The sequence below is a fragment of the Pipistrellus kuhlii genome, unplaced genomic scaffold, assembly GCF_014108245.1.
Source record: "Pipistrellus kuhlii isolate mPipKuh1 unplaced genomic scaffold, mPipKuh1.p scaffold_m20_p_11, whole genome shotgun sequence".
NCBI lineage: Eukaryota > Metazoa > Chordata > Mammalia > Chiroptera > Vespertilionidae > Pipistrellus > Pipistrellus kuhlii.
This window is the reverse complement of record NW_023425416.1, coordinates 42,174,439-42,186,519: the sequence shown is the minus strand read 5'-3', so window position 1 is coordinate 42,186,519 and position 12,081 is coordinate 42,174,439. Positions and strand designations below refer to the sequence as shown.

At 41.7% G+C, this 12,081-nt stretch overlaps 2 protein-coding genes across 10 annotated transcripts in view; one reads left to right on the top strand and one right to left on the bottom strand.

Annotated features, from left to right (window-relative positions):
• FBXL2 (F-box and leucine rich repeat protein 2) overlaps positions 1-12,081 on the bottom strand; it is a 54,101-nt gene that overhangs the window by 704 nt on the left and 41,316 nt on the right. The gene's annotated exons all lie outside the window — the stretch shown is intronic.
• UBP1 (upstream binding protein 1) overlaps positions 1-12,081 on the top strand; it is a 47,906-nt gene that overhangs the window by 34,309 nt on the left and 1,516 nt on the right. For 3 of the 9 annotated variants that reach the window (XM_045579355.1, XM_036431766.2, XM_036431765.2), the window contains 6 exons: positions 912-966; positions 1,221-1,314; positions 4,835-4,925; positions 5,667-5,785; positions 8,079-8,221; positions 8,916-8,967. In XM_045579355.1, the coding sequence (XP_045435311.1) occupies positions 912-966; positions 1,221-1,314; positions 4,835-4,925; positions 5,667-5,785; positions 8,079-8,221; positions 8,916-8,967 (554 nt within the window). Of the gene's footprint in view, positions 1-911; positions 967-1,220; positions 1,315-4,834; positions 4,926-5,081; positions 5,213-5,359; positions 5,511-5,666; positions 5,786-8,078; positions 8,222-8,915; positions 8,968-12,081 lie in introns of those variants that run through there. The other 6 variants (XR_004986896.1, XR_004986894.1, XR_004986893.2 and 3 more) reach the window with 6 other exon arrangements.

Sequence of the window (12,081 nt, the reverse complement as noted above, 5' to 3'; positions counted from 1 at the left end):
AAGGGATATCATTTTGATTTAGAATTATCATACCACTCCTTTATAGCTCATTGTTTTCTTAATGTAGATTTTTTGCAGCTACTTTCAATTGTTTGTTTCTTGATTTCTCACATTACCACTCTCCCTCCTCCAACCCCCAACTAAAATGAATGAGTGTCCTTCATTTTCCTGTTCACTTGGAGATAATTGGAACCCTTTTGTTTCATAGAGCTAGAATCTTTTACTGTCACAGATGGAGAAAGAAAAGGCAAAAATTAAGCAAGTCTTGCCCTAACTGGTTTGGACTAAAGGGTCCCAGGTTTGATTTCAGTCAAGGTCATGTACCTTATTTGCGGGCACATCGCCACTAAGGAGGCAGCTGGTTGATGTTTCTAACTCTATCCCTGTCTCTTCCTCTCTGTAAAAAATTAATTTAAAAAAATTTTTTTGTTTTAAAAAGGAAGTCTTCTGTCTTAATCTCATCATATTCATTCCTTATCAATTGTGTCAATATTTTATATTATTATTATTATTGTTGCTGTTGATTTCAGAGAGGAAGAGAGAGAGAGAGAGAGAGAGAGAGAGAGAGAGAGAGAGAGAGAGAGAGAGAGAGAAACATCGATGAGAGAGAATCATTGATCGGCTTCCTCCTGCTTGCCGCGCCCCCCCACCCCACCCCCCGGATTAAGCCCACAATCCGGGCATGTGCCCTTAACCAGAATCGAACTCAGGACCCTTCAGTCCACAGGCCAATGTTCTATCCACTGAGCCAAACCAGCTAGGGCTGTGCCAATATTCTTATTGCAAATTTATGTTGCTCTGTCACAGAGTATATTTTTTTAAGTTTACCTAGTTGAATAGTCTTTAATATTTGATTTTATATAAATATATAAATAATAACTATCTTTTCCTCCCCTCTCCCTTTTCCCCAGCAATTCTTCTTCCCCAAATCATCAGGGAGATGGAGTTTCACAAACCTCTAGTGAAGTAAGTGTCTTGTTCTTCGAACTTGTTCAGATGCTTTTGGGGCCTGTATTTTTAAGGCTCTGGCAGAGGCTTGAATCAGTGGTTGGATCACTGAGTAGTCAGACTTAATGCAGTTCTTGAGTGTTCTTTTACTTCAAATTTGGAGGATTTCTGTGTTTTGTTTCAATGTTATTTATAACATGCTAGAGGCCTGGGTTATGTTTTTATAGCTTTGAATAGTTTCTTCTATTTATATTCATTTTCTTCATTAATAGCAACTTCAGCCTTCAGCCACCACCCAGGAAACACAGCAGTGGCTGGTCAAAAACAGATTTTCTTCCTACACAAGACTGTTTTCCAATTTTTCAGGTATGTTTTTGTGTGTGTACACACATGTACATGTGTAAGCACACACATGCACATGCATATTTTGTCTGTCTCTGTACTTTCTATTAGCTTTATTTTTATAAATCTTGAAGTAATTATAAATTCATAAGATGGTGTTAAAACACATCCTAGGTAGTCCTGTGTACCTATCACTCAGTTCCCCTCCTCCACCCCCCGGGGGAATACTTTGCACCCCTGTTATACACTATCAAATTAGGAAACTGACATCAATACAGTCTACTTCTTCACCAGTTCTATGTGCCCTCATTTGTGTACAGGCACATATAGTTCTGTGCAATTTTTTTCATTTAATAACTTTTTTTTTTCTTCTAATATATTTTATTGAAGGGAGAGAAATAGAGAGTTAGAAACATCAATGAGAGAGAGTCATTGATCAGCTGTCTCTTGCACGCCCCCCTACTGGGGATGTGCCCACAACCCAGGTATATGCCCTTGACTGGAATCGAATCCGAGACCTTTCAGTCTGCAAGCTGATGCTATATCCACTGAGCCAAACCGGTTTCAGCTCACTTAATAACTTTTTATTTTGAAATAATTTTTTCTTTACAGTAAGTTTGTGAAGATAGTACAGAGATGCTCCAGGGAACCATTCACTCACATTATTACAGTACAATATCCAGATCATGAAATTGACATTGGTGCACTGTATATATAGTTCTGTGTCATATATCACATGCATAGATTTGTATAACCACCACTGAAGATACGAAGAGAGATACGCCATCACAAGGATTTCCCCTATGCAGCCCTAAACCCCCAAACCCCCATCCCTGATCCCTGGCAACCATTAATCTGTTCTCTGTCGCTATTTTGTCATTTTAAGAATGTTATAAATAGAATCATACAGTATGTGACCTGTTGAGATTGGCTTTCTTTTCACTCAGTGTAAGTCTCTCCAGGTGTTTGTGTGTATCAGTAGTTTGCTCCTCTTTCTTGCTGTGTAGTATTGCATGGCATGAACTGCTCAGGGATGGTTTTTATAGTACTTTAGTGTAGTCATGCATAGTAAGTGAAGAGAATGTTTACTGGGATTTTAACAGGGATTAAGCAGTTGAACAGGAGAAAACTATTTAGAGTAGGGGTGTCGAACTCAATCAGAGAAGGGGCCAAAATCTAAAATCCAGCCTAAATGGCGGGCCGAATGGTTAACTGAACAGTCATAAACTGTCATTGTGATGGAAACGCAGCGGAGTGCAGTGATGACAGTGCGGTGCGGGCCACATTGCAAGGCCTGGCGGGACGGATTTGGCCCGCAGGCCTTGTGTTTGACACGTGATTTAGAGGGACAGTAATAGATACACCAGGTGGGAGATTTTCCCCAAACATATTTGTCCCTGGAACCCTTTTCCTACAAGACACTGACCAGTGTGTTCTGAGAAACAGTGAGCCACAGGAAAGTGCCCGCAGGGCTGTGGTGAGAAACATGTAGCTTGAGCCTTGTAAGAGGACAGAGCGTACGCACATGTCTGGCCAGGAGGAAAGCTTGATTTCACGAAGGATGTGGCCTCCTTTCCTATGGATGATCAGCCAATTCACATGTAGTTTTTGTCTCTCTGAAGTACTGGGTGAAAGTCATGTGCTACCAGCCTCATTTCTTTGACTAAGCAGAAACTGGAAATTTAAAAATTTCACTGTGTGAGAGGGAAACACATTTTGAACTCCTATGAAGAAGACAGATGGCCCTAGCTGGTTTGACTCAGTGGATAGAGCGTTGACCTGTGGACTGAAGGGTCCCAGATTCTATTTCAGTCAAGGGCAAATACCTGGGCTGTGGCCTCAGTCTCCAGTAGAGGACATGCAGGAGGCAGCCATTCAGAGAGGGATGTTTCTCTCTCCCTCTCTGAAATAAGAAAAAATACATTTAAAAAAAAAAAAAAAAGACAGATGAAGAGTAAAACCCACACATAAAACTCTGACCGTTGGAGCTGAGGGAGGTCGTAGATTACGCCTGTTAGATTAGGTCCATGTTTCTGTCTGGAGAATTCGGAACTCTTGCAGTGTGACCAGTGACCGTGTGGCTTGGCCTCTGGCCTCTGCCCTGGGAGCTTCCCCACAGAACAATGGTGAGGAGGAGACTGAGGTCCTTCTCTGAGCCGCCTGCGCATTCACATTTCGGAGAGGGTTGTGCACATGAGTATGTGTCCAGGTCTGTGGAGGGTTAAGGATGTGCACACACTCATCTCTGGTCACACTGAGAGGCATGTAGTTGTCCCCAGAAGGGAGACGAGAGAGCCTGTCTCTGTTTAACTGATTCCATCAACGCTAGTACCTCACGAGAAATGTGCTTCTCTCATCTGTAGTTCTTTTACAAACTTGTAAAGTTATTAGGCGCTCACATTCAAACCCTCAAAAAAAAGAAAGATAACCCCATTATCTAGTCACATAGGTAAGTGGATGTTTGTCACATGGAAGTCATGCCTTAATCCCAGAGGGCATCTCATTTCTCACAGTAAACTACACCGTGAGTGTTAATAAAAGTGGAACAAAAAACAAAAGATGATGGGATACATTCACACATAAAGAGTAGAGAGAAGAAATGATGGACCCGTGTAACCATCTCCAGTTTCAGAAATGACCAGTTTACTGATCAGTCTTATTCTTCTTAGTCTCTCCCTCTCCCTTTTGTGTTGTAGTTTATAGCAAATCTAGATATGTCATTTACACTTACCAAATATTTGTGGGGGAATCTTACAGTATATTACTGTTTCTCTGCCATGCTTCTTTTAAAAAATATATATTTTATTGATTTTTTACAGAGAGGAAGAGAGATATATAGATGATTCTCTCACTGATGTTTCTAACTCTATCAGCTGCCTCTTGCACACCCCCTACTGGGGATGTGCCCGGAACCAAGGTACATGCCCTTGACTGGAATTGAACCTGGGACCTTTCAGTCGGCAGGCTGACACTATCCACCGAGCCAGTTTTGGCATCTCTGCCATACTTTCATATTAACACTGGCTGCTGGTTACAGAGTGCTTGACTTGACATTGCTTGGTACAGAGGGGCCTGGTGTCCTTCCAACTTGTGTTGCCTTAGGCAAGTTCCCAAACTCTGGACTTACATTTTATTTTTTTGTAAAATAAGATTGGTCTGGGTGATCGCAAGGTCAATTATCTGAGGTCAGAATCATGGTTATCCATACAACCACCACACATCCAGAATAATGCAGGCGGTGAAATCCTGTGTTGGAACAGACACTCCTGTCAGCCCTGCTCATTGTTCTGATTTATCAGCCTCTGGCCTTCTAAGCTCCTTCCTCATATAGGACATGGAAGAGCCAGCACTTGGTTCTGAGAAACGGGTGTGTGTGTGTGTGTGTGTGTGTGTGTGTGTATGTGTTTATGTTGTGTAATTATACACACAGGAGACCTGTGATGGTTTTGAAGGTCATCTGTGTGAAGATAGATGTCATAAAGCCACTAATCTGCTAGTTCTTTTTCCATTTCTTTGAGAGGAATCTCTTTATGCTGTTTTCCAGGTGCCGACTTATTAAAACTGACAAAGGAAGATTTAGTACAAATTTGTGGGGCAGCCGATGGAATTCGGCTGTATAATTCACTGAAGTCAAGGTAAAATACTGTGTTTAAAGGAATGTCTATGTGCCTTTCCTTGTGTGGGGACTGGGGCAGAATGGGTTTCCACACTGGGTTGGCGTGTGCCTGTGTGCGCTGTCGATCCTCGGCAGTGTCACGCTCACAAGAAGACTGTTTTGTGTACACCTTCAGGGCAGGCCCAGATTTGATGCAGGCACTGATGAGGGCAGATAGACTGTAAGACTGGTAGAAATGCACATGGGCAGTACTGATTTCTTGAAGACGACTGGGTTTGTTGCCAAGAAAACAAACTTCTCATTTAGGTGAGCTATACAGAATCTATGGTTTTCAAGGTCATATGACTACTACTAAACAGTTGTTAAAAATGTAAACTTCTGATTGTGAATTAAAATGAAAGAACCGTAAACTGCTGGATTTTTAGATTCATATACTATTATTGCTATTTCTAGACTTGTGTGAGAATTCCATTAAAACTGAATCTTACTGATCTTAAATTGCTGACTTAATCTTGGAACTTAAATTTACCAGCATCTGACAGACCATCTCAGTGGTTTAGAGTCTGGATCATCAGATTAGACCACCTGTGATAGTTGGTGTGAGGTGTGTGTTTTTATATTTTTATTAGTAATTTATTTTGTATAATGAAATTGTAAAGTTCTCATAAGGAAATAGAACTTAGATTCCTGTAATTGCCATTTGTACATGTGGTGAGGCGGCTTTCTCTCCTGGCTCATGAGTGGCATCTTGTGATTGCAGGTCGGTTAGGCCCCGCTTAACCATCTATGTCTGTCAGGAGCAGCCGGGCAGCTCACTGCTGCAAGGGCAGCAGCAGGCTGCAGGCAGCGGAGCCGAGAATGGCAGTGGGACACCCTACGGTGGGTATGGAGGGTATCTCAGCTTCCTGTCACTCCCTTTCTGACGCTGAGCTGTAAGCGGGGCTTGGAAGGACCCCTGTCCTGTTAGTTCTGCAGAGTTGCTGTTGTGGGAGACCTGGCAGCAATGAGCTCCAGGGCCGAGTCTTCTGGAGAGTAAGGAACTATCGGCCTGTCTCAGTCATGTCTGCCACATGGTAGAGCTCTTTTTACATGGCCCTTTATGGCTCCTTACGCCAGAAATACCTAACAAGCCAAAGACTAGCTTGCTGCCTTTAAAAAGAAACCCCTCAGGTGCCATGAGTATGATGACGTTTGTGTCTTAACTAGAAAGGAGAAGGGTTTTGTTTTCTTTTTTTTAAAAAAAAAAAATCATTTTACTGACTGTGGGAGAAAAGTAAAAATATCACCTGTGTAAAGATGCACCCATGTGTCAGAGCTGAATCCAGCACTGTGAGCTGTGTCACTAAGCATACTCTATGTCATGGTCATCCGAGTGCTGGGAGGTGTCCTTGATTGTGTAATAGAGTGGATCGGGGCAGAGATAAAAATCATGGCCCTTCTCCCTTCCTCCTAATATAGTCTGTAGAAGGGGGGAAAAGCATGTGTATTCTTAATGTTTTAAAGCGTATGTGCTCTCGTTTGTAAAGAGGATATGTGGTCATTCCCTCCCCTCTTCCCACATTCTGAAACAAAATAAGGGCAACCCACTAATAACTGTCCAGGGAGAAGTGTGCCATGGAATTCAGAGAGGCAGTTATTTGCCCTCATATTGCATAGAGCTCTGAAAACTGCTTTGTGATTTGAATTTTAGTAAACATCCCAAGGAAAGCATTTACTGTTATGATTTTTTCCCATTTGGTGTCATTTTGACTTCAAAAACTGTGAATTTTATTATAAGACTAAAGGTACAAAGTCTTAAAGGCTAAAAGTTCTAAGGGAGCTCTGCCTGTCATCAAGCTCTTCTCCACCATTTATATATGGTCAGGATAGTAATATTCTGGAAGGTATATCCTCAGACATGAGTGTTGGGTAGGTGTACGTGGAAATACAGAAAAACTTAACCCTAGATTAGGGTCGGCAAACATTTTGTTAAAGGCTAAGTAGGTAGTCAATATTTCAACCTCACAGACTATAGGGCCTTTTTCCCACTCAGCTCTGCATCATAGCATCAAACCCACAGTATGTAGAAGGTAGGTGTGACTATGTTCTGATAACATTTCATTTTAAAATATATATATATATATTTTTTTTTTGATTTTTTTTTTTACATAGAGGAAGAGAGAGGAGAGAGATAGAGAGCTAGAAACATCAATGAGAGAGAGACATAGACCAGCTGCCTCCTGCACACCCCACACCAGGGATGTGCCCGCAACCAATGTACATGCCCTTGATCGGAATTGAACCTGGGACGCTTCATTCAGTCCGCAGACCGACGCTCCATCCACTGAGCAAAACCAGTTTCGGCAACATTTCATTTTTGAAACAACAAGTGGAGGGCAGGTTTGACCAACATAGGCTATAGTTTGGTGACCCTACTCAACATCTCTATAGTCTTCCTCTGATTATAGTTCCAAATTCTAAGCTTTTCATGATGTATGATTGGCAGAGGTTCCCCTTGTTTGAAAAGCAAAGCTCTGGCACTGATCAATGTCTGGCTTGAATCACTAGTAATTGAGCTTGACCTACAAGAGTCAGACCCACTGCAGATGTGCTTGGTGCTGTGCCAACAGAGCCGCTGCTAGATTACATGTTCCAGAAAGAAACAGGATATTAGGTGGACTCACCTGGGATCCTCTGTAGAGTAGCAGAAGGCTTCATGGTCCACATCCTTCGCTTTTCTTATACTGGGTTTAATAGGGAGTGGGGAGGCGGTTTTTATTCCTTAGGATAAATGGATAAACTCCCATTCATAGGCCTCCTGAATCAAAAACTATGACCTCCTTAGGTTTTTGTTTTTAAACTATATTGCTAGAAACTTTTTTTTAAGAGTTTCCTTCAGGTATAATTGATATTCCACAGCCTCCCGTTGTAATGGTATGATTCAGTGATGTTCCAGTCAATGTGCAGTTTTGCAGCCATCACCACAATCCCGTTTTCGTTTCATTACTCCAGAAAGGTCCCCTGGCCCATTTGCAGTCAACTCCTATTTGTTTTCAAGAAAAATTAAAACTGCTGATCCTTTTTTACAGAAATTATTTTAATGTTTATACGTAATCTTACTATAGATCAAGGTGGAAAACAGATAAAAGATTACTGCTAAAATGCTGTTATGTGTGTTTTTTATTTATTTCAGTTTATCATGCAATCTACTTGGAAGAAATGGTTGCCTCAGAAGTTGCTCGAAAACTTGCGTTGGTGTTCAATATTCCGTTCCACCAGATTAACCAGGTTTACAGACAGGGTCCCACTGGTATTCACATTCTTGTTAGTGATCAGGTAACTTGAACTGGCATGCCCGTTTGCTTTTCCCATTCACAGTTATATCGCTGAAGAACTATAGAAAAATTCTGTGACCTCTGTTACAAGTACTCATGAAAATCCTTTTCAGAGAGTTGGGATCAAAATTTGTAAGACTATATAACCAAGAGTTTCAGGTATGCTGGTGATCCTAAGGAATACACATCAAGGATAACTGGCTCTCCTCCCTCCCCTTGTAATCCAGACACCCCCTTAGGGGGACTGCAGATTAGTGGGCTTTCACCCCTTTTATGGAGAGGGGCATTTGGATGGGTTTCCTTTTGCCCGCTATTTGATGACTAATATACTAAGCAGATTAGAAGTATAGTTTTTTTCCTCCAGTGTTCAGTGACAAGTGATAATAGAAGAGCACTTATGCAGTGACTCTTTGTCAGTTATTCCAGGACCCAGCAGGGATGCTCCCCAGGGGGGTCAGATGGCCGACTGACTAGGTCCTCAGGGACCATCATGAGCAGGCACTGCTGCCAGGGCAGCAGGTATAAAGCGTTACCACTCACCTGCATTCGCCCGCTAGCTACCCTTCTGGCTGTCGAATCCTGTGCTTGTACAGCAATGTATAGTATACAGATTATACTATTTTCCTTTAACTGCAAATTTTAACCGGTTACAAAGGGACAGTTGGATCTTAACCACATCTGCTTTCTCCTTCTAGATGGTTCAGAACTTTCAAGATGAGAGTTGTTTTTTATTCTCCACAGTAAAAGGTATTTTGAATGTGTGCATGTGTCTTGAAATGCTGGCGGCATGAAAAATAGTGTGTGCTTGTAATCTCTCATCTTGTGTGTTTATTTTTGAAATGCTGGCTTTACTAATTTTAAGAAGAGTTTGAGAAATGAATTCAGACGTTTTCTGAATGTTTCTAAGGGTTGTAATAAATATTAACTAGTCAACAAGGAAGAGAAGTCATACCTCATTTGGGGGGGAGGGGAGAGGAGGATGTCTCAGTTTGTTCAGCCAACCTTTTACTGAGCACCTTTGTCAGCCACCATGCTTGTGATGCTAGACAAATCTTGAACTTACTATAGTGGGAAAAGCAAATCAGAATCAGCCAACCAACAGATGCACATAATCACAAATATTTTCAGTGCCATGGAGGAGTGGGAAAGTGTAGGGAGTTTATGGATGAGGGGAATCTGGGTAGGGGGACATGAAGCTGGTGGGCAAGGCCTCTCTGAGGTGCTATCATTAATGCTGATAATTGAAGAGTGAGAAGGGATTGGCCCTATGAGGAGTATCGCAAAGCGGTGTGCGAAGGAAAGATGTTGGCTTCTTAGGAGGCCTAAGCGACCATGTTGCTACTATACAGTGTGTGAGGGATGGGCAGAACAAGATGGAGACAAGGCGAGAAGCAGAGTCTGGTATGTAAGACCTGGTGGCAGTTTAGATTTTATTTGGATGTACCTTTGAAGTCAGTGAAGTTGTTTAAACAAAGGGTGATTGAGATTTTTCTTTCACTCTTGCAACTCTGGAGACAGGTGGGAAGGTGGGAAGATGAGGCAGGAGATGTCACGTAGGTGAGAGGTGGAGGGATCTTGCACATTATGAACAGGGTTCTGCTGGACTCCAGTTGATGGTCGTTACTCTTGGAAGAGTGGGCAGTGGTCCCAGCAGAGGCAGATTTGGAGGGGAAAACAGTCCAGAGTTCCGTTGTATAGTAGATCTGTCGCAATGTCAAGTTGGCATTTAATTACCTCTGTCTCAGGCCTGGGCTTGAGATGTCAGTGGTGACTCGGAGCTGTAGAAATCATCGATGACCTTTAAAGAGTGAAACTGAAAGAGGGTCAAGACCTGGCACAAGTGAGTCCCATGGAAAGGGTTAGGAAAAGAGAAAGGGTTTTACTTTGGATTTTGTTGGTTCTAGTTAGTACCTTTAAAAGTGAAAAGTTAAATTATATGGGATTTTTCTTGAGGTAGAACTGTACAACTGGGAACTTCTCAGTACTGCTTTTGCTGCATCCCATAAGTTTTTTAAAAAGTTGCGTTTTCATTTGGGGGAAGGGATCAAAATAGTTTTTTATCTCGTTTGATTTTCTCTTTGACCCATTGGTTATTAGAATGTTGTTTGTTTAGCCTCCACATTTGTGGAGGGGTGTTCTCAGGTTTTTTTTTCCGTAGCTGATTTCTGGTTATATGCCATTGTGGTTAGAACAGATATTTGGTATGACTTCAGTCTTCCTGAATTTGAGGCTTGTTTGGTGGCCTGACATGATCTAAATTGGAGAATGTTCAATGTGCACTTGGAAAAAAATCTGTATTCTATTAATGTCTATTAAGCCGATCTTATCTAATGTGACATCCAAGACCATTATTTTTTTAGTTTTCTGACTGGATGATCTATCCATTGATATGAATGGGATATTAAAACCCCCTGCTATTATTGTATTACCGTGGATGTCTCCCTAATTGCCTTATATATTTAGGTGTGCCTTCCTGTGTTGGGTATTAGGTGTTTACTATTGTTTTATCCTCTTCTTGAGTTGACTCATGTAAAATTATGTTCCATATATTTATACATTGATTGGTTGCTTCTTGTATGTGCCTTGACCAGGGACTCAAACCCACAACCTTGGCCTATTGGGACCGTGCTCTAACCAACTGAGCTACCAGCCAGGGCCTCCATTTTTTATTTTAAAGACTATTTTGTCAAGTATTGCTTAGTCCGGCTTTTAATTTCTGTTTGTGTGGAATATTTTTCCATCCCTTCACTTTCAGCCTGTCTTTCAATTGTAAGTGGGTCTCTTGGAAGTAGCATATAGATGGGTTATGATTTTTAATCCATTCAGCCATCCTGTGTCTTTTTATTGGTGCATGTGTCTATTTATATTTAATTAAAAAAAATATTTTATTGATTTTATACAGAGAGGAAGGGAGAGAGATAGAGAGTTAGAAACATCGATGAGAGAGAGTCATCGATCAGCTGCCTCTTGCACACCACCTACTGGGGATATGCCCGCAACCAAGGTACATGCCCTTGACCGGAATCGAACCCGGGACCCTTCAGTCCCCAAGCCGACGCTCTATCCATTGAGCCAAACCGGTCCTGGCTATATTTAATTATTGATATGTACTTATTGCCATTTTAAAGATTGTGTTTACAGTATTCTGTAAGAAGGTATTTTTTTAAAAATATATATTTTATTGATTTTTCACAGAGAGGAAGAGAGAGTTAGAAACATCGATGAGAGCCAAGACTGGTTTGGCTCAATGGATAGAGCGTCGGCTTGGGGACTGAAGGGTCCCGGGTTCGATTCCGGTCAAGGGCATGTACGTTGGTTGCAGGCATATCCCCAGTAGGGGGTGTGCAAGAGGCAGCTGATCGATGACTCTCTCTCATCGATGTTTCTAACTCTCTATCTCTCTCCCTTCTTCTCTGTACAAAATCAATAAAGTATATATTTAAAAAAAAGAAAAAGAAAAAAGAAACATCGATGAAAATCATCGATCAGCTGCCTCTTGCACACCCCCTACTGGGGATGTGCCCACAACCAAGGTACATGCCCTTGACCGGAATCGTACCCAGGACCTTTCAGTCCGCAGGCTGACGCTCTATCCACTGAGCCAAACCAGTCCCGGCTGTAAGAAGGTATTTTTAAATGCAAAATTGTTTTTAAAAGTCTGACAGGTGCAAATCTGAATCTAGTCTTAGCACAGAAGCTGCATTTCAAAGAATGCTCTTGAAGGGATTCGCCCAAAACAGTGCTAAAATTACCATTTCACTTTTTGCCTGGCAAGTGGTATCAAGTTACTTGCAATGCTGAGTTTAACTGTAAACTGATCCACTTTATCCTTTATTCACAAACATCTTCAACTTGATACCC